General features: G+C 37.0%; 1 protein-coding gene across 1 annotated transcript in view; it reads left to right on the forward strand.

The window, feature by feature from the left end:
- Positions 1 to 25612, forward strand: part of ETNK1 (ethanolamine kinase 1) — a 28234-nt gene extending 2622 nt beyond the window's left edge. Inside the window, exons 2-8 of the mRNA XM_086479289.1 lie at positions 9407 to 9666; positions 10512 to 10652; positions 12199 to 12341; positions 19090 to 19173; positions 20886 to 21046; positions 23574 to 23647; positions 24997 to 25612. Of these exons, the coding sequence (XP_086335415.1) occupies positions 9407 to 9666; positions 10512 to 10652; positions 12199 to 12341; positions 19090 to 19173; positions 20886 to 21046; positions 23574 to 23647; positions 24997 to 25069 (936 nt within the window). The 3' untranslated portion in view covers positions 25070 to 25612. The remainder of the gene's footprint in view (positions 1 to 9406; positions 9667 to 10511; positions 10653 to 12198; positions 12342 to 19089; positions 19174 to 20885; positions 21047 to 23573; positions 23648 to 24996) is intronic.
- The last annotated feature ends 505 nt before the right edge of the window (positions 25613 to 26117 follow it).

Below are 26117 nucleotides of genomic sequence, written 5' to 3' on the forward strand. Positions count from 1 at the left end.
CTGTAAGATTCATAAGAATCTAAAATAGTGAATATATTTTAGCATTTTTTTTTTTTGCATCCTAACATAGAACGTAAGCATAGGAAAGAGGATGAAAATAATTAGTCTTCAGTGCTTAAATTATTCTTTTGTTGCATTATTTATCAGAAACTCTATAGAACCCATAAGCATTGCCTGAATCGCGAGCATCTCTACTGTAATGTATCTCTGAATATTACCACTACAGAACAGTACAGATATGCAAGTTCTTTTACATTGGTAAGGAGAAACAAAGTTTTCCTGTCTAAATGCTTATCATTATTGTAGATACTTTGTGCAGTTGTCATCTGAGGATGTACTAGGAGCTGCATATAACTAGATGTTATATTTTTCTAACTTAAATTCTTGAGGTTTGCTTTCTCTGCTTTACAGTAATACAGAGCAGTATAATTGAAGAAATCTGTGCTTTTTTGCAGTAGTCACTGTTGATTCTGTAACAGCTGATTTTAGTAATAAAATTATAGAGTCGTTCAGGTTGGAAGGGATCTCTGGAGGCCTCTCTTCCAACCTCCTGCTGAAAAGCTCGCTGTTTGCTAAATTCAGAAATTGGCTGTGGTGAACATGAGAAACTTTTTTTTTTTTCTATTTCATAAACAAAACGCACTTCGAAACTCAGTCAAACCCTGTTTTGAGTTAGGAAACAGCTTGAATTGTGACACTGAACATTCCAATTTTTATATTCTGGACAGTTCTTTAATAAAGAAATATAAAAATGTAACTGTTTTAACTGTTTACTGTCTTAAAGAGCTTGTATCACCCTTCCTAATGTGAAAATATAGTCACAGTTTGGAATCTTTTGCCCACTTTAAGAATTTTTTTTGTTTTCCTCTTTTATGGAATTCCATTTGTGTTAATATTTGAAGAAGGAACAGTGTTTGGTCACAGTATAGGAAGGTTAGTTACCGTTTCTGTAAGTGCAGATTCAGGATTCATTTATCCCGTGACCTATTCTACATCTTGTAGGTCTGGTCTTAGTGAAGTTCAGTAGGTTAATAGGTAATTTCTTCTCTCTGGTGTAATGCTATGGTGCAGGAAAAACAAAGTCTATTTCTTTCCATTCTGAAGTAGTCTTTAACATTGAGAATAAAGGCTGATTTTTTTTTTTTTTTTTTTTTGGTGAAAAGGGTTAATATTAGTAGTGTTAATTTACACTGTTATTTGGATAGACCAGCATAATCTCTTATGTGTGCAAAAAATAAGATGCAAAATCATTCAGAGATCTAAAATTATATGCTAGCAAACAGTGCTCTTGTCCTAGCCCAAACCTGATGGGGTATGTGTGTGTAAGATCAGTTTTGCAAAGGGGATCAAATTCTTTGATAAGAGTTTGCCCTGCCCCGAATCCTGCAAGCTCCTATCATCTCCGAAGTGTAACATTAAGTTTGCTTTTTTGTTGTCTGAAATAATTGGACCTTGCTTGTTTTCTGGTACTGTGTCTTTGTTGGCAAAATGTACATGCCTTTGCATTTATCACCACGTTGTGTGACTTTATGACTGCAGCATTTTATAATTAATTGCAAAAAATTTGGTCCTGTAGCTGTGAAATATGAACATGCAAGACAGAGCCATGCTTATAAAGAATTGTACTTTCACTAGCAAAACAACACCCCTCCTTTTTTTTAAATACCAGGTTGCCTTTTGTCCCTGTCTGCTTTTTCTTCCTGACTTGTGCCCAATAGCTTTTCTTCAGGCAGTATTTTCTGGTGGCTGCTCTAATTTCTTTGCTAGTGGTGACTTTTGTGTTTTCTTTATAACAAACTTATGATTAGATTTGGATTTCTGAACTAGTCAAAATATTTCATAGTTTATTTAAACAGACTGAGTGTGGGATTTAAAGCATTGAAGTATTTGAATGGAAACATGATGTTAGTCTCTGGGAAACAAAGTTAACTTGTAATTTTTTATCTCAGTATCATTACATTTTTCAAGAGAGAGTTTTGTTGCTTAGCTGTTTGTAGGACATCATGCTCTTCAGCAGTTGTGAAAGTAGTTACCATGTAAAGAGGAAGGACTGAGTTCACAGATTAACATCCTGAAGTGATAATATCTCTAAATGGAGAAGTGGTGGGCAAAGGAGAGAGTAAGAAAAGTTGGAGTTGCAGAATGGGCTGCATTGCTGATGTGTTGTGGAAAAACTGTAATTTGAGGTGTGCCTTGAATGCAATGTCACAGTAAGCAGGAAATGTAGGCAGTATTAGATGTCATTTGAGGCTGGGCTGTTTTCTCCATTCTTACGAAGCTTGATAATCTCAATCACTTGTTGTAAAGGGGTTTTTGTGATATCAGTGGGTGGGGCAGCAATTGTGCATGTGGTGACTATGTAAGTGATGTGCCACATCAGTGCATGATGTAATCCAGTTGATTGCGTGATATAGGTGTGTTTGTATTGATGACTTTAGTTCTGCTTACAGAGAATCGATATTTGCTCAGGCACAGCTTGGATCTGGCTATGTAATGGTGTAAGACTTAACGCTATACACTCGTAACATTGGAAAGGAAGGTAGCTAGCTAAGATGCTTTAGTTCCTGTTTTTTTCTCCCCACTGTTACGTGGCCATTTCATGTCAATCTTCCAGGGGGAGGAGCAGAAAATTAATTCTTTGACTTAAAATAAAATCTTAGACTATTTTTCTATTAGCTTTTTTTTTGATTTATCTGTAACTTGTCATCAGTATCACAAAATCTGTAAAAAGATTGCAACAATTCAGCACTTTAAAAGCTTAATTAGTTACTTGACGTTAGCTGTTTTCAGGTAGGAGAATATTCTTCAGAAACCTTCAGAAAGGTGAAAAACATGTAGTTTCTCTTTGGGGTTTTCTTCTGACATAAAAAAAGCTTTCTTGTATTGTCACGCATTTAGATAGAACTAGTTCTTGCAAGCGGTGATACATCTGCAGCATTTGATAATAGACTGTTGAATGTAATTTTAAATGGTATCTATATTGAGAATATGGAGGATGTGAAACTTCAGTTAAGACCTTAAGAAAAAAACAAACAAAAAACCAACAAAAAAGACCCCAAACCAAAACTACCCACTGTGAAACACCCTGCCCCCAAGTTCTTCCTTGAAGCTGCAGGATTGATGGTTTTGTAGCCAAAACAATGTTTTAAGTGATACTGTGTAGCATAGGTAGTGCTGTTACTGCTTTTTCCATGCTGCTGTCATGGCAGAGCACCCCAAGAGTTCAGCAGAAACCCCCTAGTTCAGCCTATGGCCAAATTTACCGTGGGGTGGTGCCGTTAACATACTGGCTCACTGCTAGCCAGATGTTTTTAACACCAAGTGGTCGTGTTTGTGATCATCTGACCATCAAAATCATAAGACAGTGGCTTTCACTGCTGAGCATAACTGTGTAGGGGATACAGCTCCAGAGCCTGGAGAACTTTGAATGATGTTCCTCGTAAGCCCTGCTGAATATAACTTTACCCAAGGTGCACATTTTCTGGTAGTTGTACTTTGCCGTTCTTTTATGAATAGCTGCAGAAAGAAGAGATGGAAACAACTAGCCTTGTTTCAAAAAATTAAACTCTGGAGGAACATATGCTTGTAGATGTGCCTGTATAGACTATACTTTTCCAGAAAAAATGAGGTTATACCTTACAGTACAAACTTAAGGTTTTGTGAGCATTAAAGAAGCATGTATTGAAAGTCTGTTCCTTTCTGGAGATCTTAATGTGCAGTCTGGGGTTCAGCAGCAGAATCGAGGGAATCCCTACTTATTTATGCTGAAACTTCACATGACTGTTCTGTTTCTATAGCAGCACAATATTGCTTTCTATATTTCTCCTCTTGTCGATGTAGTAACAGTCTAGAAGGAAAAAAATCGACTTGGTTTTACATCTCTTCCATGAGTGCAAAATGCTTTCTACTTTGCCCCATGATACTTTATTTCTGACTGTTCATGTGTGTTACATGTGATTGTAACTTTGTTTTCGTTCTTTTACACCTGGAATGATAGGATCAGATATAAGCTTTTCTTGAACCACCTGCTTATGAGGTGGGATGGTATCTATCACATGCCCTTTCCAGGAATCTAATAACCTGGTTGTTGCTGATAAGAGTGCTTCTGCGGTAAACTCTGTCTCAAAGATGCGTCATGTCTTGGTTGAGTGTTTTCTGCTCTTCCTGGACTCACTTGGCCTGTCTTGTTTCTACTGTGTGCTGCTTTCTGAGACTGCATTTGAGTAACTCAAGCTTATCTGTAGCTTTCTCTGCATTTCAGTAAGCAGCTGCTGTTTGTTCCCAAGAGCTAGAAAGCCTCAAGCTAGATCTTTGACTGGATTGTGGGCCAGTATAAATGCAATTTCCAGAAATGTTTTCAAAATCTAGTTTTAGCTTTGTGTCACCTCACCCGAAGGTTCTTATTACAATGTGGTACATACGTATCACAGTAATTAAATTTTTGCAGATTACAAGAGTGCCAGAATGTTGCTGCTGGGTTTTTTTATGTATTGCATTGTGTTCTTGACTTCTATTGGCTCTCTGTTTTTTGATTTATTTCCAGAATTTTCTGCCTGCTATTCATAACATTCTGTGGACTCTTCCATCTTCCACATGACCGTAAGAGTTTACATCTTTTCCACATCATCAGAGTCTGTTCTCTGTTTATGCTGCTCAACCGATGTGGTTGTTGCAGAACTTATCTTTTGCTTTGCTGTATCTTGGGTTATGTTTCAGGCAAGACACTCTAAGCTGATTCTTTAAATGCTACAGTAAAGACGTTCCGAATAAAAGAATAAAGTGTTACATTCTTTTACTGGTAGAAAACACAAGGTGTTTTCTTACAACGGAATATGGAAATTGTCTACTCTGAGTAATGTTATTAGAAAAATAAGCAAACCCTTCTGCCTTTTTAAGAAGCAGTAACTAAAGTGCTCCTGGGTTTAAATAATTACTTATAGCAGCATGTTACAAATAACATGCTAATAAGAAGTGGAGTTTCTAAATTATCAGTTGAGGGAGTCCAATTTCCTTGTTGTAGATTTCTTTTCATTAACACTAATGAGACTTGTTTTAATGGGATAATAGACCTGTGCAGTGTGATAAAAGCTGTACAGTGGCGAAAAGTTTCTGTTTAACAGCATAAGCAAGTCAAATTCTAACTGTTTCTTTGCATCAGCTCTACTTAAGGTCTGGTGTTTTTTGTGGTATCACTATTTCTGATGACCTTAGAGCCTTGTCTTCATAGTACAAGTTTGTATGGAGAGAAAGGCAAGCTTCATTAGAGGATTGTTTTATAAGAAGTAGAAACCTGTAGGACAAGTTCCAGTGATTTGAAATAGTGCTGTTGTACCTGGGGAATCGTTGCCCATTTTGTTTGCCTCTCTTACCGTTTAATAAAGACAATAGACTTCTTTTTCTTCAGAGGAGGTAGGGAATTTTATACGTACTGTTTTTGGTCCTTATTTTGACAGAACTTTCTCACTTTTCTTTCCGCCATGCAATGGCAGGATAAGGGCTTTTTCTAATGCTATATTTCAGAAGTTTTCCTTTGAGTATGGCAGATGATACTTTTTAACTTGACAGCTCAACACAAATAGCTTCTGAAAAGTACTCTTTAAACTTTTTAATGAGTTCTGGTTTTATGCTAAAATGTATGAGAGTCATTATTTCTACATTGATTTGCTGTGTTAGAGTGCTGTGTCCTGTAGTTCGGCTGCCCAGTGTGAAAAAGATGCAGGCTTACTGGAGCAAGTTCAGCAGAGGGCCATGAAGATGACTCAGGGGCTGGAGCATCTTTCATATAAGGAGAGGCTGGGACTGTTCGGCCTGGAAAAAAAGAGGGCTTGCAGGAATCTTATCAATATATATAAATACCTGATGGGAGGTAATGAAGAAGGGGGAGCCAGACTCTGCTTAGTGCCCAGTGACAGACAAGGGAATGGGCACAAAATAACACATGTGAAATTAAAAAAACAACAACAAAACCCAAACCCTAAACAAAAAAACACCTTTTTTTTTTTTTTAACCGCGTGGGTGGTGAAACACTGGAACAGGTTGTCCAGACATGTTGTAGAGTCTCCAGAATTCCTGGAGATTTCCCTGGACACAGTCCTGGGCAACTAGCTCTAGTTGGCCCTGCTTGAGCAGGGAGGTTGAACTAAATGATCACAGGAGGTCCCTTCTGATCTAAATAGTTCTGTGACAATACACTTACAAGGGGGAACATTATGAGCGAATACATTATAATACAAAGGTGTAATTTGTGATTTACAAGCCATACTTGAAACACATTTAACTACTGCCTGTTCAAATTAGGTGACACTGCTTAAGCATATCATACTTCTGTTAATATATAGCGTGTGCGTTGTTGCAACTGTGCTTATGTATACAGAAAAAACTTAAAACCTCTATGCAAGTGTTAAGCAAAAGAATGATAGTGTTAAGAGTCCAGCTGTGCTCTTTTTTTAAGTGAAAACCAGCATCTATGTTGCTAAACGGTCTATTTTTTTTTTTTAGTTGCACTGATTAACATTGTAACATTCAGTTGCTATGAAGAGTGTTTAAGACAAGGTTCTTCATTACTCATCTCCTATTCTGGGTTATTAAAATAATAACTAGTAATAAAATGTGTCCATAAACTGTAAAGCCTTAATTTTGAGTCAGTCAAGGAGGCTTTGTAAGCGGTTTTCTGTGATTAAATGGTTATACCGTGTAGCTGAAAGGTACATGATTTGCCGAACCTACTTCTGCAAGATTGAGTGTTCTTAAACGTTTAAGAAAATGGAGTAACTTCATATCCTCTGCTCTTCTGCCACTTTCCTGAGGAACCTGAGCTATTTCTTGTTTGTGATAACAACTAAAGCTTCCCCAGTCCTCTTCTGCAATTATTGATGAGTCTGTTCACCTTATCACATAAGGGTGCTGAGGAAAGCAAGGCACAATAGCTAAACCACAGCATCTTCCGCTATAAAGTCTTGTCTTTTCCTAAATGGGGAGACTTGACCCAACTTCAGAATTTTTTCTATGACAACAATTTTTTAAATTCCTAATGCTTCATTTCTCTAAACCCTTGAGATTTGGAAATAACCTGTCACTGTGTTTGAATGATACCACTTTTCAAAACAAAGGCTACCTCTTGGAGGGGGAAAAAAAAAGTTGGTTTCTGAATTGTGTTTTGCTTTAAAAACAAAAAAAAACCCACCAACGACAAAAAAAACGATAAAAATACCTCTCCCAAACTGTCCAAGGGTCCAAGGAATGATGATACCTGAAGAGAATTTGCCTGTCGCTGATATGTATTTTTAATAAAAGTATTATTTTGTTAAATATTAAGGTTTAGTGTAAGGTCTGAAATGCAACAGACTGCTCCATTTGTCAGTATTTTTATTCTGGGCCTGACTTAGGACTTGAGGGAGAAGATATGTGGGAGGATGTGTGAATGGATGTCAGTAAATAAGGAATTAAAACTATTGTCACTGAACAGTTAGTATTCTGATAAATAGATCTAATTTTTCAGCTGATTTTTTGACTTCTATTACAATTAGGAATTAAAACAAACAAACAAACCCCAAAACACAAAACACCAACTCAAATCTATCCAGGGTCTTCAGGTAGCCTTTAAATAAAAGCTGCTTGCAGCTTCAAGGACCTGAATAATAGTTCTAATAAAGGTGATCAGACTGTATTGCCATTTGTCTCTTGTGCATATGCCAGAGGAGTTAACTAAATGAGAATTAAGGGTGAAAGCACTTCCTAAAGAAAGGTCTTAAGGTAAAATTGCAGGATGTCCACCCACGGGAAAACTGTTTATGTTAACCAACTTGAAGCTACTTCTTGCTTCTCACTTGTATTAGTGCAAGGTCTTGACAGGAGGTTTTGTGCTTTGTGGGATGGTTTGTTCGTTTTTAATTAAGTTTTAATGAGGGTTTTGAGGGCAACTGAGTGGGAGAAGAGGCATGACTGTAAACACTAAAGAATATTATACTTGAATATAAATTATAGTTGCTGTGAGAACCTTGACTTTAAATTGTTTACTACTTAAGAGTTTAAGGCTGCAGGAGACTGTTCAGTAGTTATAAAAAACCCATTGATGTTCTTGCTTTGATGTTTCTTGTCACCTGAAGATGTTAAAGGCTTGTTCTTCAGTTTCTTGCCTAACAGCTAGAGTTAATATGGGTAGTGCTCATCTAGCAAATTCTTAAGCATTCAGTTGGAGTTGACAGAGTGCAAAGAGTTTGAAAGTGCCAAACATCTGTTTTCTGAGCTGTAAAACTGTCCCAGATTATGGGAGGAGATTAAGAACTGCTGTGTCACTCTTGCAGGCACTAAGTGGGATTTCAGATGCATGACTACATGCAACTGGGTGCACACAGTCCAGTAACTCAGGATCTGGTCTGCTTGTAAGGTAGCATCTGCAAGAGTTCAGCCTGTATAATAACTATTTTAGGCCTTATCCAATGTGAAAGGAGAAGCAGCAGTTAAGGAGTGGATTTTTTTTGGCTCCTCACCACACCCCACACCCCCCCCCAACTGGGAGAGCTTGTAGTATCCATATCTCCATTGTTACTAGAAAGGCAGTGAGTAGGTTGTTGTTAGCTGTAACCTTAATGCTCAAATAATGGTCTTACTGATTTTTTTGTGGAAAGTTACTTGTGTTTATATACATATTAATGATAAGGATTTAAAATGGATTTTTAATTAAGTGGCGTATACCAGTTATGAAGTAAAATGGGAGGATAGTGAGTCTTGTCAGAAGCTTTTAGATTTGGAATGGTTCTTGAGGCTGAAGGCTAGGGTCTTGAATTTTAAGTACTGTCTCAAATTTGCAGAGGAGCCAAAATGACTTTAGGAATGGTTCTCAGTCAGTAAAACCTCAAGGCTAGTGGGAAGATAACCACTGAGCTTCAAGTGTTTCTAACCTGAATTTTGCTTTTTAAAAAGGAGTAGTTCAGAACTCCAGGAGTACCTTTTACTAGTTGTGCACTGATCAGCAAATACTGCAATTCTGAAGTGCATCAGAGTTGTGGGGGGTTTTTTGTTTGTTTTCGTGCTGGCTGTACTCATAGCTGGTTTTGTACTGGTTTAGGATTGCTGCCTTGTTGGGGCTTTGATTTCAGCCATTTTAATCCATCAGTTTGAGTGGTTATGTGGAAGCTCATTTTACAATATTGAGCTTTCAGGTATTGCCTTTTACGTGTAGTATTTCTGTAGTTCACTGTAACGTGTTTTCAGTTTTCCTCCTCTTGTGTTACTGGTAAAAAATCTTGCAATTTTCTTCACAATTTTCCTGTATCTTAGAGATTTCTTTTGTTAATACTCGATCTAGTAAGCACTTGTGTTTTGTGAACTAAAGAATAACCCAGCATTCGTTCCTTGCTCACTGAAAATGCGGATTGAGTTCTTATGCGTTATTTTTACTTTTCAGCTGTTCACCGATGGAATCACCAATAAATTAATTGGCTGCTATGTGGGCGACATAACAGACGATGTTGTTCTGGTTAGGATCTATGGAAATAAGACCGAGCTTTTAGTAGATCGAGATGAGGAAGTGAAGAGTTTCCGCGTGTTGCAGGCCCATGGCTGTGCACCTCAACTATACTGTACTTTCAATAATGGCCTGTGCTACGAGTTCATGCAGGGAGAAGCACTGGATCCAGAGCATGTATGCAATCCAGATATTTTCAGGTAAGCTTATTATCGTTGTTAGTATTATTATTTCATTGTTAAAGTTCTATGATGCGTTTCTGATGTTCTGTCAGGCCCAAAGGATCTCAAGCTTAGTTTATGAGCAGGCAGAAAAGAAGTATTTTTATAAGCGTGAACTAAGTTCTGCTTGCACTCTTGACAGCTCACTATCCTCTCTCTTAGTTATCATGGTATTTCAGTGCTGAACAAATGATCCTTGCTGCCTCCCCAGAAGATATATACACATTAGAGGTCTACTTGTTGTGAGTATTTAACACCTGCACATTACCGTTAGGGAGATCATTTAACGTGATGGAGTTGTAGGGGGCTGGGCTTGATTAAAGCCAATACTCCTAGCTCTGTTTGCAGTACATTCCTTTTGTGAATAGGTTCAAGATAGTCTTCCATTGAGACATAAATTTTTAAACTGTTAGCAGTGAACAGAAAGTGCTGATGTCTTAAGATTTTAGTTTTTCATGTATGCACTGAAATGTATTTGCCTAACAATGGTAGCTAGTTTGTCAACTCTTCTAAAGATAAGCAAGTTGGAGGGTAGACTGTAAGTACAGGTGAAGTATGGCCTGCTGTAACTGAACTCCGATCCCTCCTGCCTCCCCTTCCTCAAGCAGTGCTGCGAATGACCTTTTGAGTCTTTAAAGATGCCACTATAGCTGTGTTGCTCTTGTTTAAACTCTCTTTGGATTCCCCTGCTGCATTCTTTTTACTTTTTTTTTTCTGTTAAATATATTGTAATTGTCTTCTCTTGTTGCTAGGAAAAATACAATAAAGTGTCAGATACGCATTAAATATAACAATTCAAACTTTTATTTTTTTGGTTTTTTTAGACTCATTGCCAGACAGCTTGCTAAAATCCATACTATTCATGCACACAATGGATGGATCCCTAAGTCTAATTTGTGGCTGAAGATGGGGAAATACTTCTCTCTCATACCCACAGAATTTGCAGATGAGGAAGTAAACAAAAGGTAGGTATTTCATTATGTGCTTTCCTGACTTCCCATTCTGTTTGATTGAGAGGTAGAAGAATATTTAAAAAATAGATTTGTGTTGCCACATGTTGTTAAGTTAGTAAAATTGAGTTTGGTCATACTCTTGTATACTGAAGTAGCTATATATAGTCTATATGTCAAATGTAAGGTGAGTCTTTTAATTCACTTGGTATGCTCTCTGTGTGTGTGTATATATACATATACACACATATACACACATATAACTCTCGGTTTGATTGGACTCTTAAATGATGGCAGATTTCTTTACTCTCTTTTAAAGAACCAAGGTCAAGTCACACTTCTTCTGGTAGTTGTTTCAACAGTTTTTAAGAGAACAGTCAGTCTGAAAGACCTATGTTCTGGGTGAATACTAAAAGCATATTTCCTGGGGTTGCAAGAATACGGCTTGTTGTTCGATCTAACCTGCACCTCTTAGCTGTCTTGTATTTGTTCAGTTTATAAATTTGTCCAAAACTGGATGAGGTAAAAGTAAAGGTAATGAAAGGCTGGTTTGGATGATGGGATGAGCTCCTGAAGTGTTTTCCAGAGGAGGAGAAGGTATCCACCGTCATTTTAGACCTGTGCTGTCATGGAGTATAGATAATGGTGTCCCCTGGGTTTAATTATATTTTGTTTTTAGCATCCCAGTATAGCTCTTGATTTGTAAATCAAACTGTGGGTTTTATTTTTCCTTAGGAGCTTACAGAATAAGAAAATATTTCCAAAGGGTTCTAGTTTCAGTCACTGAAAGATTGGGATGAGAGGAACAGCAAAACTAGGAGTAATGTCGTGTGCTGTAATCTAAAGGTTGAGTTGAAGACAAATACTTTTGGGGGGAGTGGAGGTCAAACTTTTAAGCTGTAATTTGGAAGTGTTTGTGCAATATCATCAAACTTTGTATCCCTTGGGAAGCAGATTCCAGCTTAAAAGCATTTCTCATGGAACTTTGAAATCACTGGTACTAGTTGCTCCTGCTTACGTTGTAATTAAAGAATGTTTGAATTTTTTTCTTCTACAACATAAAATTCTTAGGAAAACTGATAAAACTTGAGCAGTTAATTGAAAATCTACAAGATAGAATGGCTATTTAAGCATATTTATTTTGACTAGAATTAAAAATGAATGTTTCACTTCCTCTATAGATACATATAGTACTTAGTAGTTACTGTTGTGTATTCTTCAAAGAAGTAATGTGAGCAAAAAGTGACTGAAATTCACACTATAACCCTTTTAGTCTTTACTGCTTTAAAATGTGCAAGATTGTATTCAAGTTCTGATTTTTGGACTACTGTCATGTTTACAGTACAAGTCTTCAGAGAATGGTTTTTGGGGAGGACAGAGGGAAATAATTGTCATAATTTGACTGCTGTTGTGCCGGGGGAAGAGTGCCCTGGTTTGAGAGAAGGTCTACTGAATTATTTACAATAAGAATGTAGAGAAAAATAAGTTACTTCATTACAAATGCTTAGTATGGAACACACAGTACTAAATATTAACCCTCAAATTTCTTACACCTGAAAAGGTTTTTAAGTGACATTCCGAGTCCTCAAGTTCTTCAGGAAGAGATGGCCTGGATGAAGGAAAGACTGTCAAACTTAGGATCACCGGTGGTACTCTGTCACAATGACCTGTTGTGTAAGAATATTATTTACAACAAGAAACGAGGTAGGTATTGAACTAAGCAGTAAGTAGTGAGTGACTTTGTTTATGCTGTAATTGCATTTGCTACGTCAGTGGTGTCATTTAACTGACTTGTTGAAGCGAATTCAGTTTGAGCTTTTAAGATACAATGTAATGGCAGTGATATATGTGTAAATATTAAGTTGCTTAATCAGCCAATTCTCATCTTTGTTACTGTACAGAGGAAGAATGTTGGTGTTCCTTGCTTTTCTTTAATGAATTAATGAATTTGTTAATCCCTAGCCTACCTGTATGACTAGACTTCAAATTATGTAATTGTTCATGTTAATTCTGTTCCAGTCGTATAAAGCTTTTAGGAAGAAAAAACCCAACATACAAGCATAGAAAATAACTGAAGACATTATGTTCTATAATATGTGTGTTGTTCTGGTTTGTGATTGTGGGAAGACCCTTTCATGGTGAAGTATCTTAGTGATACATACTACATTCAGTGACTCAATTTATTTTCTGCATGAGGTACATAGGCATCTTAAAGATTTCTTTCATAAATACATACTGTAAATGTAAATACATTTAAATAATTGTAGACAGTACTTGTCTTAGCAAAGATTAATTAGTTTTGTTTTTATTGTAATACATTTAACTCATAATTCATGTTATTAAAAATGCCTTTATTAGAATCTACAAAGCTTCTGTATAAACCCACAGTTTCTTTTATTGCTTGATTTTTAGTGGTTTGAGGTTCGGTTACTAAATAAATCAATTAAACAGGATATTAAAACAAGCAAAAAAGGCAAACTTGTAATACTAAAATGATCATCATGCAGTAAAAGGCACAACTTTCCTCCCATTTCAAATAGCTGAGCTGAGTGCAACAAATTAATCAGATCAAGATTTTCTTTTGAAGTGACGATAACTTATTCCTTCTAGTAGCTTCATATTTGTTTGTGACAGTTTAATAAGATTGTTGGTATGTAAGCCAAAAGTGTGTGAAGTAAATAACTGTGAATAGAACTGAAGTCTTCTCCATTGGCTGTCATTGGTCATCTTTGACCTCTTAAGCTTATGTGCCTTAAGTTCTAAATAAAAACTAACAAAAACATGCTGGAGTTGGTTCTAGTATGAAAACTGCTGTATATGTATAACCAGTTTCTGCATCAGATGTGCACCGAATGCACGTGAATTGAGAAAATAACGTCTTTTAGTGGTTTGTATGCAAGTTTCCTTCTGAGTAATACAATTTTGAAGGGAATTGCTAGTACTTCTAGTTATATAGGTGTGTATATATATATATATGCACTTGTACAATGCTATTAACATAAATTTTAGATTCTAATAATTCAGTACCCAACTTCAGTGGTTTTACTTAGTTTCACTGATGGGTTATAGTTCTGCTTAAAAAGAGGAAGAGGAAAAAAAAAAGCGTGGAAGGTATGGAAAAAATTGGCTTATGGTCTTCCACACATTGGAGTAGTGATATTGTAGTACCAAAAGTAAATCTATTTTTACTGCATGGGTTTTTTCAGTGCTGAAACTGCTTTGAGTTTTGACATTCCAGAACAGACCCATTGAGGTGAAAGTAACTTTTATAGTCACTTTTCATAGTAGAACCATGCTGCAAAAGAAATCGGAGGAATTCCTTTAAAAGGTTCACTGTCACGGTCAATAGGCTTGACGTTCCTACTTTTAAAACAAATGCTATGTGCTTTTCTTTTCGTAAACAGAATGGAGGAAAAAAGCAATGCCAGCAGTGCATCACTTATGAGCAATCCTACAATAACGAGTGTGTGAGTGCTTAGTGTTTGGGGACAGGGTGGGAAGGAGGGAGGTATGTAAAGTCCTTTGGCTTCAAACTAGCTGTAAACAGCTGGCGGGGAAAAAGACTTGGATATGTGAAATAAATATATTAAACTTATGTTTGAATGTTGCACATGTGTTAAAACTTCTGCAATCTGGGTACAACAGGTACCATTTTGATAGTAACCAAACCTCAATGCCATCTGTAGAAAGACTATTTGTTACTTGAAAGCTATTTCTTATAGTGTACTTACAGAGCAAAAAATAACAATCTCTGTTAGTACAACCTTAAGATGAGGAACTTGATTTTAATACTGGAAGCTAAGCTTTAACTGTAAATAAACATGTGTTGGTGGAATTCTGTTTAGCAGAGCGAAAGCTTTTATTGGAGTATAAATGATTTTGCAAGAACACAAAAGAGAATCTTTAAAGATGTGCTTCATAAGGAATGGCATCAAACTATATGAAGGTAGTTGATGATGCTGTACTCGTACAAAATTTACTCTTTCATCTAGAAAGCCTTTTGTATATCAAAAAGACCTTGATGACCCTAAACTGGAATTAAAAGAGAAAATTGGTCTTTTTGTTGTCTTCTCTCAGTAAAGTTTGCACAAAGCTGGTAGTGTTTATCTGCTTTTCAGAAGCTGGCACAAACAAAATAACTCATTGGTTTTAGCAACAGTATATTTGTGAATGCTTAATTTGCACACTTGCTAGGTATGGGGGATGTGTGTGTAAGTGTTTAAGCTACAGATTATCAACAGATCCTAGGATTTCTGTCCAATACAGTTAGAATGATTATGGCTTGTCCCAGTGCTTTGCTTTAGACTTGTCCTCTGCATTAAGTTAATGTTTTCAGACTTTGAAGAAAAATCCTAGTTATGCCACAGGCTGCTTTTAAGAACAATCAGTCTCATGTCCTTAAATATTATTTATGAGACTGAAATACCATGTTGAGTGCTAGCTTCATTTAATGGAGTTTCACTCATCTGATTTGAATTAGTTCATGCTGTGACTGAGAGAACTCTGCCCCTTGCTGTTTTGTTAATGTCCGTTTTCAGTCACACCGGATATGAAAATTTGCAAGTGTAATTTACATAACTTATAATTATCAGTGTTGTCAACTCTTTGAAGGATATAACTCAGAGCTTCATGTTGCTTTTAATTACAATTTGGACATCAAGATAGTAAAAATATGCTTGGTACTGCTTATTTATAGACCTTTTGTTCTGAAGCTCTTAAAGTTTGGTGTGGGTTTTTTTTCCCCTCCAACGTGACCTGGAAATTTCTAAAAGGACCTGATGTTTACGTAGTATTCAAATACTTGCTATTCAATAAGACCAAGTATCAGTGTTCTTTTGTCTGTACCTATATGTGCTCTTTCTGAATGTAATAAAATCACCTGCCAGGAGGTTAAGTGTGCAGGTAGATGGCTAGTTTTGTTCTGTGTATTCCCTCTGCCTACCCAATGTTTTCTATGATCTTTGGTAGGAGTCTGTGGGTGCTCAGTGCTTCTGAAGACTGAGGTATGTTTAAGGCTTCTGGTTTTGATCTAAAAACCTTTTTTGTTTTGCAAAGCTATATGGGGTATTTATAGCTAAAATTATTCTTTGGGTATATGACCCGTTTGTGAATTTTCAAGTACGTTCATAGCATAGATCATTGTCTTTACTGAAGCTGTCTTCTAGGGCCTCAGTGGCTCACCTGATGAGCAGCATGGGACGGAACTTGGGATACATCGTTCTGCTGTGGTAACTACAGCTAGGACTTGCAGGTCAAAAGTGCTTACCTTATTAAACCTTTAAAAGTGCAGCACAGCTAGAAGGAGAGGTGTCATCACCCTCCTACCTTTCAGTTCCCTGGAGATTTAGCAGATGCTCTGTTGACTACTACTTGATCTATCAAAAAAAATTAATTTCTGGTGTATGGAACACGACATATATTCCATTTTGTATCTTGATGTGGTTTTTGTAGCTTACATTGCATGTTGTCTATACTAGGAGACCTCTGAAAGAAAGCAGTATGTTTCAACTCTAAATATTCAATACTCTTGATGTCTCTGTTCCTGTTGATAACAATAGCTTCTCTAGAGAGATGATAGAGCTTAGTTTTAAATCATATCTCACTTCAATAAAATACAAATGCACTTAGACTAGTGTCTTTTGTTGATTTGCCTGCTCCCAGTGATATCAGTGGGATGTACAAATTCTTTGTTCTTATTAGAAACCTCAAAACAAAAGCTAGATGCTTAACTGCGTAAGCAGTGTCTTTTGTAAGTGGCTTTCCCATATAGAGTCACAGAATGGTTTGGGTTGGAAGGGAGCTTAAAGCTCACCTGGTTCCAACCCCTCTGCCATGGGCAGGGACACCTCCCACCAGACCAGGTTGCTCAAAGCCCCATCCAGCCTGGCCTTGAACACTGCCAGGGAAGGGGCAGCCATAGCTTCTTTGGGCAACCGGAGCAGTTGGACTGCAGATGCAAACTGAACTGCAGTAAATCTTAATAGTAACTTCTAATCTGATGGACATTTAAATGATTAATGTGAAGTTTCTTCTGCTTCTTCTAAAACAAGGTAGCTGGGACATGTATGAGTTATGCATTTATGAAGTGGCAAACTTGTTTTTTGCTTTCTTTCAGTTTGACAGAAAGAACTGTGCATCTTTATTTTTTGAGACTTCATGCAAGAATTAAATTTAAGGTTGAGTTCCATAGTAGCATGAGTCTTGAAAGAGATCAGTAAAAATGCAGGACTTTTTCACTTTGAACTTTTGTCTTCTCTAATGTGAGTTTGCCAAATTTTCTTCGTCTGCCACAGACTAGGTATGCCATTGTTGCTGCCTTGTGGTGCCGTGCACCGTGCTACTTGTGCACTGACAGGAGGATTTTCTCCTTACTCGTTCGTGTGCATTGCCCCATAGGAAAGTGCCTAGTAACAGCCTCATTGGTATCTTTTAGATTAATTTTCTTGTTGTATGTATTATTATTTATATCTGGAAGTAGGTTTTAAATGTTAGCTGTACTTAAAAATGCAGAAGAGCACATAGGTATGTTCAAGATGAAATTTGCACATGAAAAAGTATTTCTTTTATGTCGGTATTTTGCAAGCAGACTTTTACCTGCCATATTTTATGTGAGGGAGGAAAGAAGAAAGATGTGTAAATACAAGCAATATTAAATGTTTAGGGGGTGGGGGGCTTCAGGAGATCAGTTGTGTAGCAGAATATTAACAGGGTTGGGCTGTGCATTTTGACTGGCTTGTAACTCTTAAAAGCTGTACTAAAGGACCAGTGGGAAGTGCAAGCTTATGAATCTGCCAGTCAAGCAGTGGCAGGTTAATCTGTGACAATATTATAAGATCTTGGCTGCAGCTGCTGTAAAATTTCTTGTCCCTTCAGAGCTCTAGAGAACCTCAATTTTCCGTTGCAACAAGATTTTTCCTGGGAGGAACTTGCCGCTTTGCCAGGCCATTTTCATGTTGATTTGTTAGAGCCTAAAAGGTTTAACCTCATAACCTTGGTAAGCAATCCTCTCTTTCTGTGGAAGTAAGGATAAACTCTTAACTTGGAGGATTGTGACTAACTCATTGTGTTTTGGGGTTTAGCTTCCATTATAAGTGGTTAGACAAGAAAGATTTATCCATCTGGAAAACATTAATGTGTTAGTATTTCAAATGTGGTAAAGATGAACTGCATAGGAAGGAACGCTTGTAACAAAGTTGTTCTGTGATAACTTGATCAGGACATTTATCTGGCAAAACTGTTGTATTTGAAATGTGTGATACCTGTAAATCTTAAGGAGGCAGTGTATTAGACACTTAAAATCCTTAGTCTAGGAAATATGTAACATACTTAACTCTAACCTTGTTCTTGATTTACTTTTTTTTTTGACCTGGAGTTCTAATAGTTAGCATTAGTATCTGTAAGATGTTTTAAGTTGTGCTAAGATGATTGTTCATTGTGATAGAAGGAATATGTTTTTATTGAGTAAATATGCAGATAGTCATCAAAAGAATGGGTATAGAGAGGGAGAAGGGTGCAACTGTGAAAATCACCCGTATCAACATAGCAGTGGGAAATGTAAGGTTTTACATTTTAATGTTCTAGTGCAAACAGCTCTTAAGTTAACCCATTGCTTCCTTTTCTGATGTCTTTAGTAATTTTGCTGGTTTCCCTTAAAATACAAGAGCTCTAGTTTTGCCTAATCCATTTTGTTAATGTTTTGACTGTTCAGTGTGGTGTAGAAGTTCTTGAGTAGCTTCAGTGCTGTATAACCCCGAGTGAAGCATTTTCTTCAGCTTCACTGTAGGTAAACATAATTTGGAAACATTTGAGGCTGTTTGCTGCTTTATCAGCCCTTGTTTACATAACACTACATAGTTTCATAGTTTTGAGGACCTGAGGATTGTCTGGTGGTTTCTTGAGACTAGTTTAAGCCAGCTAAAAAAAGCAACAATTAAGAATAGTCTTGCTTTGTAAGTGTGGTTGGAGGAAGCAGGAAATACCAACATGTTAAAGGAAGTATCAACATGTTGCCATGTGTTAGTCCATGGTGGTTGCACACTTGTGTGAGAATAAACAGGACTGTTCTTTAAGTCAGGGAAAAATGGATCTGCTATTTCTACATAAAGCTTAAATAAAGGTTCACCTACTGTATTTCTTATTTTGAAGATAAGGGATGCCCTCATGTGGTAGAAGTTAAAATTGAAATTCTGCTATTCAGAGTTTAAAAGATAGAGAATCGTAAGCTCTAAGTAACTATTTAAGAGCTGCTTTGAATGAATATTCAAGGAAATCTCTTATCATAAAAATGACAGCCATACCCTGGAATGTCCAAGTGCACACAAGTGGGCACAACTAAGATGGGTGTGTGGTTTGGTTTTGTTTTTCCCCCAAAACTTCAAAGGATACCAAAGGGTTAGGGCTGTGACTTCATTTGATATGGACTCTGATGTTGCTGCTGTTGTGTCTCACATAGGTGATGTGCAGTTCATAGACTACGAGTACTCTGGGTACAACTACCTGGCTTATGACATTGGAAATCACTTCAATGAATTTGCAGGTAAAAATTGTATTTCTGAGGTAAAGGTAAACGGATTTTATAAATAAAACGCACTCTTGCACATTCGCATTTTCTCTGTCTGTTTAGCTAGATACGTGTATATAGCTGTTTATCTGATGGCATCAGAATGTGTCAATGTCTCATCTTGCAGGCCAGTCATGCCTTTCCTTTGCAGCTCTGCTAACCCAGAAATGGGAACATCATGTCCTAAGTTTTGGTAGAGTCAGATAAATACAGAACTCACAGCTTTCACAGTGTCCTTCTGTGAAATTATGCAGCAGAAACAGCCCACTGTAATGAAATACTGCAGGTGTATCTTCTACAGCATAGGTATATATTGAGAATACGCTGTGTGGTTCTGCAGTTCCAAATGGCAGGCTTATGTGGGTTTTTGATGACTTTGAATGTGTGCTAAGTACTTGCCCTTGAGTTATGTCATAAAATGAGAAGTAGAGCCTAGGATTGTGATTGGAAAAAGGTGGGATTTTAGGAATAAGGTTTGGGTAGATTTATTCATTAACTAGTTCTGTTTTTTTCAGCGAATGCCTGTTCCATTTATTCCATTAGGGAGAAATAACCTTGAGTGTATGCTGTGTTATTTCAGAAGTCGGGGCAACAGGGAAAACCTACATAATGATTAGTATGGGTGGAAAGCACAGTATGGTGAAATTAGGAGCCTTAGTTTACCAGTCGTTTCACAAACTGAATGTTAAGTCTAGATAACTTAAAAAAAATTCAGAGTGTATACTTGGTAATTTAAGTGCTTGGAAAGCAAGTTAAATTCTCTACAAAAATGTATTTGAGAGCTTTTGATTTTTCATCTGGGACTTCTGAGAGTCTGAATAAATCTTTAAGGAGCTAAGTCCAATAAGAAGATAACACACAAAATACATTTTTTCACTTCTGCCATCCCCTGTCCACCCGGTAGAAAGCTGTTGTGTGGTTTTTGTGTGGGTTTTTTTTTTGGGGTGAGGTTTTGTTGTTTAGGCTAAATTTGAGTGGATCTGACACAAGAAATAGTTTAGGTGATAGGGGATTGCACTGTTCATAAAATAAGACTTAGGTAGAATTCCCAAATCCTCTGGGGATGGTAGCTAGTGGGAGTGAACAGAGATCCAAGTTTAGGACACCTGTTAGACTCTGTATGGTCTGTGACTAAGCATCTCCAGTATAGGAAGAAAAATAGGTCAAAAAGAGTGGTTTTGGAGATAAGACTTCTAATTCTGCCAATACCCTGTGGAGGAGAGAGGTAGACTTCTAAAAAATTTTTCTCCAATATGAGCTTAGCTGTGTATATGTATCTGGATTCAGCTTTGGATATTGTTGCATGCAAAAGTCCCTTTTCCTACAAAATAAATGTGTAATATTTTATACATTTGGGAAGGCTTTTGTTTCATAATGCAAATACTTCTTGAGGCTTCTCAAAACCAAACTTATTGAATCTCAGCATACAAGTAGAATGTGTACGTGGCTGAAAACATAGCAGAATGATTATGCTGTACACGTTGAGCACTCTTAATTCATGTGTGAGAAATTCTTGCCAATGTGTAACTGATCAAGTCAGGTCAAAGTGAAAATGGTGATGTTTGTCCACATCAATTTGTGTGTGAGTATTGGGGGTGGGGAGGGGGTAAGTAGTCCAGTAATGTGATTCTGATGGTCTTTTTAGATGTTAAGTTTCTAACTGGTGGTTTTTTTTTTTCTTTTTCTAGGAGTAAATGAGGTAGACTACAGCCTTTATCCTAACAGAAAATTACAGGAACAATGGCTGAGATCTTACCTTGAGGCCTACAAAGAATATAAAGGATTTGGCACAGAAGTCAGTGAAAAAGAAGTTGAAGTTCTATATGTCCAAGTCAATCAGTTTGCACTGGTAAACAAACAACACTTGATTAGAATATATTAAATGCTATAGAGAACCCTGCTACTGTACGGACAAGTGTAGTTGCTAGTTTCTTATTCTGAGTGCTGTGGCATGTAAAGGAAAACTTCCTTAGCCTGTTCCTGTGGAAACTTTCTGCTACGTTGTGTGTGAAAAATTCTCTGTAGATTATTCCTAGTGAAAGAGGTAGTGAGAACTCAGAAAATTGAGATGAGCTTTTATCGAATATTCCTATTGGGTGTTTACTGGTCTGGCAAGTTCCTGAGCTGGCTAGAGCTTATGGTGGGTCTGTGTTGAACTTTTTCTCGTAATGGTAAGAAGACAGAAGAGCAAGGCAGTTCTTCATAAAGAACTATAAATCTTCTGACTTTAAAAGCCTTTTTAAAATAATAAAATTTTGTTAGAGTAAAGCTAGGATTTTTTTTTTTAACCTCCCCCCCCAATAATTAGGTCACTCTAGAGTCTTTCAGTACTACCATAACTCTTTCCTTGCCTGCAGTGTCTTGGCAAGCAGGGAGTTGCTTTCAGATTTGTTTTTGGTCACCTTAGTGCTTTAATTTGTAGCTAAGTGCACATGTAGTCTCCTGTGGTTTCCCCAGAAATTCTGCCTTTCTGTTGAATGTGAGGGCTGATTGTGTGAGTCTGCTCCCTGCTCCTCCTGTATCTTGTGCATTATAAGCTGTCTGCTGTCTGTCAGTCTGTCTTTCACAGGCTTCAGATGTAAAAGCTTCACTCCATTTTTCTTTCCCTTTGAAAGGGTGGTGTGTGTTCCATTTTGATCTGGTTCTGCTGCCTTGTCCTTCAGGAAAAAAAAACACACATCAAGTGTAATTTGTGGAGGTAGAATAAGAAGTCAAATAGGTGTGGCATTGAGTCTTTGAATGTCCTGATTATGTATACTGTTAGAATCAGTTTGAAGATGTCTTTTTCTTTTTTTTCCAAGCTTTATCTCTGTGTGGTTTCTGAAGATGCATCCAGGTTCACATTATTTTTGTTACATTTTCCAACTAACCCTGATCTTGTTTTGCCTAGAGGATGTGACAGGAAATATTACAGCAAAAGTGCCTTTTACCCAATGGCTAGATAACTTTATTTTGCTTTCTCCTGAGGAGTAACATGCTAAAGTATTCGTAGGAGGACTAAGGCTAAGAAGCCATTTTGGCCTTATTTCAGTCCTCGTCTAACCCAAGCACACCTCTGTTTCTGTAATACCTTCAGTTTTCTGGCAAAAGCTAATGGTTGCAGTGAGGAAATACAGTTCACTTTCTAGGAAGGTGACTGTTCAACCAGCCCTTAAAAGTACCAGCTTATTTGCTGTTATTCTTTTTAAATCTCTGTTATCAACTGTCGCTCTTAAATTCAGCTGTCCCATTCATGTAGGACAGTTAGATCTGCTGGTCGTCTGTTTTAAAATATATAACATTGTTTTGTCAATCTTAAACTACGGTCATACTAATGTTTGAGAGTTCTATTCAGAGAACAGCTCAAGACGTGCCTATAGACCACATGAGGCACAAGTACTGCCAAACAGTCTTGTGTCGGTTAATGTGGGAAGCTTTGTTAAGAGAAAATAGGAACTAAAGTTAATGGATGCTGGTGTAAAATGCCAAATTGCTCACTACCAGGCAAACTATCTAAACTAGAGGTACAAAAAAAGATTCATATGTACATACAGTAGTTGCCATTTTAAGGTGTTTTCAAGTGTGTGTGCATGTGTCTTCTATGCTTCTGGTGAAGTGTTACATGCAAGATTTGGGAAGCAATTTAGGTAATTACTTTAAGCAGTTATTTACTGAACAGAAGTCTGAAGTGTATCACTTAACCTGGGTGTTCTAGAAATGTCTTCCACAAGGAGACTGTCAAACTCATGACCATTACATGTATTTGTTAATTTAAACTATACTAACAATCATATAAGTAATGTAATCTGTAGTTTCAGTCTGAAACTGAACATAGGTCTCCAGACTACTTATGTGGATTTGTAATGGAAGTAAGTTTGGAACAGATGAGAAATTTGTGTAAATGCTGATGGGTCAGAGGTTCTTTTACCTCTTTACCAAGTCAGTAGTGAAAGAGAATTATAGTTGTAATGCCCTAATGGTTGTAATCAAAGATTCAAAAGGAATTTCATATTTACACTAGAGTTGAATACATGTAGAACAATATATATTTAATTAGCAGCAGTAGAAATGAGTGTCATATTCCTGTGCATTTTTTAAACACGGTGTACATAGTTGTATAACAGTCTACTTAGTAGATGACCTGTTTCAAAAACGTAACATTATTTTTCTTGAAAATGACACATGTAGAATCGGGAGGCCAATGGATTTACTCCTCTGTCAGTAATTCTGTAATATTTGTTCACCAATCCCTTTACTGAAGAGATACCAAATGACTACAGAAAGGTCGTGTTTTGAGAGTTCTCTTGTAGATAGCTTTTTGTCTCAACATGAGAATATGTTTACTTCTTGGATTTATATACTACTAATTTTCACTAACAAATTTTTTTCTCTTTCAGGCTTCCCACTTCTTTTGGGGATTGTGGGCTCTAATTCAAGCCAAATATTCCACCATTGACTTTGATTTTCTGGGGTAAGTGTGCTTGCTACATAGAATTATAGAATACTTGAGGCTGGAAGGGACTTACAGTGCCATCTTGTCCAACATCCCAGCTATTTGGAACTATGACGTCTGAGCAACAGACCTGGTCTGTGTCATCATACTATAACTCTTAACCTTTAAGAGAAAACAAGGCAGTACAAGCTGTCTGCCTGTGCTTTTTGTTGCTGAAAGTTCTCTAAATTAGTATATGCCACTGGGCTAAAACACATGGTATAACAAGGCAAGGAACATAACTGGAGGAGTAAATGTTTTTGGGCATCGAGTGTTTTTTGTTGGAGAGACAAAGGCATAAAAGCCAAGTTGGTCAGTGTGGTGTACTGTGTCAAGCGCAAAACCTACGTTTCCAACTGCAGGAGTCAAGAAATAGGGCTCTTGTATAAAAGAGCATAAGGAAAAACTTCTTTACTCTGAGGGTGGCAGAGCACTGGAACAGGCTGCCCAGGGAGGCTGTGGAGTCTCCTTCTCTGGAGATATTCAAAACCCACCCAGACATGTTCCTGTGTGACCTGCTGTAGGCAAACCTGCTTTGGCGGGGGGGTTGGACTAGGTGATCCCCAGAGGTCCCTTCCAACCCCTGTCATTTTGTGATTCTGAGCTTGTTTACTTATGGCATGGAGTGTTGATCTTCAAAATTGCTAATATTTTTTAAAGAGTCTTCGTAATGCCAATGAATGTTAAGTTCTGTTCCAGGTAGATTTATGTCTTTGGCATTTTCTTAAATGATCTTTTATGGCAACAAGCAGAGGATTTCACCACTCCACTGTGGACTGAGCGAGGTGATAAAATTAATCATTTTGCTTGGTAAAAGATCCCACTTTAGAATTTTTTTTTTTGCACTGACTAAGCTAGTTTGCTAAGCTTGGTTGCATCATTTTGTAAATTGGACAAATGTGAATTTCTTGTTAACTATCAATTATTAAGTAGAAGTACTTGCTGGTAACCGCTAGATGGCACAAAACCCCAAGTTAAAGCACGGGTGGTAGTAACCAGCAACTTGTCAGTTTTGAATAAAATGTCATTCTTGCAATGATCAAGATCAGATTTCTTTGGAATTGGAGTTGTCAGTTGTTGGACAGTCTATTAAGAACTATTAAACACAGAAACACCACCTTTGATAATCTGGGAACAGCGTCTTGTTTTGCAAACTGTAGCAAGCTGGAGTCAGGGGTGGTGGTGAGTACCACAATATGGTTGTTCTGTTCTTAATTTCTTAGTTTGGCAGCTGCTAAGGGTCGATGTTGGAAGCAGGGTACTGGGGTAGGTGGTTTCCTGTAAAGGGTTATCTGCTCTTAACTTCAAATCTCTCTCCTTTTGAATAGATATGCAATTGTTCGGTTTAACCAGTATTTCAAAATGAAGCTGGAGGTCATGACATTGACTCTTCCCGAGTAATGAAGAGGAAGAAACTTACCAAGTGGATAGACAACCCCTGAATCTTTTCTGAGAACAGATACTGGAAAAAAAGCTAAACGTTTGTTGAAGTTCTGTAATGCTCACTTGGTAGTTCTTGATTTATAAATAATGCCTCTTAAACAGTCCTTCAATGTTAAATTTAATATGAAGAGCATACATACTGCTGTTGATATAAAATGGATTAGAAACTTGCTAAATCTATAAAAAGTTGTAGAAATGGCGATTTAATCCTTCTTTGTAATTTAACATATGTTGTATGTGAATTATTTATTATAAGTTTAACATGATTCCATTGCTGCTTTCATCAGTTTTGGTAAAGTTGGATGCAGACGGTGAAGTTGTTCCAAAGGATTCATTTAACGACTTACTTTATTGAAGTTGCATTAACTTATATGAAAGAAAACATGGTCAGAGAATATTAACCTTTTAGATGTATACAAGCAAAATAAGTGATAATAGCCTTGTGAGATCACCAGTGTGGTGTAACTAGAGAAAAAGTTTAGGATGATTTTTATTTCCACCCCCCCCTTTTTTTTTCTTAAAAAAAAGAAAAAAAAGAAAAAAAGAAAAAGGTAGCTTTCCATATGATGGTACTTTTTATTTTGTATAAGAATCAACCAGCTTGCTGAAATCATAAATAGCATTTTGAGGTTTTCTTGTTGATGTGTTAAGCTGTAGAAATGTAGAAGTTCTGTGACCTTCTTGAAGGTATGTACCATCACAGTGTTAGATGGACAACGTACCATCTCTTGACTTCTGTAGGAAAGCTGCTTGTTTACTTTTTAAAGCAAAAGACCACTATTCCAAATCTATATTCCTTTTTGAAACTTGGTTCTAGATTTGAACACTATTCTGGTGTCTGTATTTGATGTGCTTCAGCAGTATCGAGCAGAATGGACTATTGAACTGAAGAGTAGAGAACAGAGATCCTGTTGCACTCGGGAGCAAGACACTTAGGTTTACAGTTCATGTATTGTTGACATCTTTCTGCTTTGTCATCTAACAACATTGGCTTCTAGTCTTAAAT

Source organism: Leptosomus discolor, chromosome 1 (genome assembly GCF_034619465.1).
Source record: "Leptosomus discolor isolate bLepDis1 chromosome 1, bLepDis1.hap2, whole genome shotgun sequence".
NCBI lineage: Eukaryota > Metazoa > Chordata > Aves > Leptosomiformes > Leptosomidae > Leptosomus > Leptosomus discolor.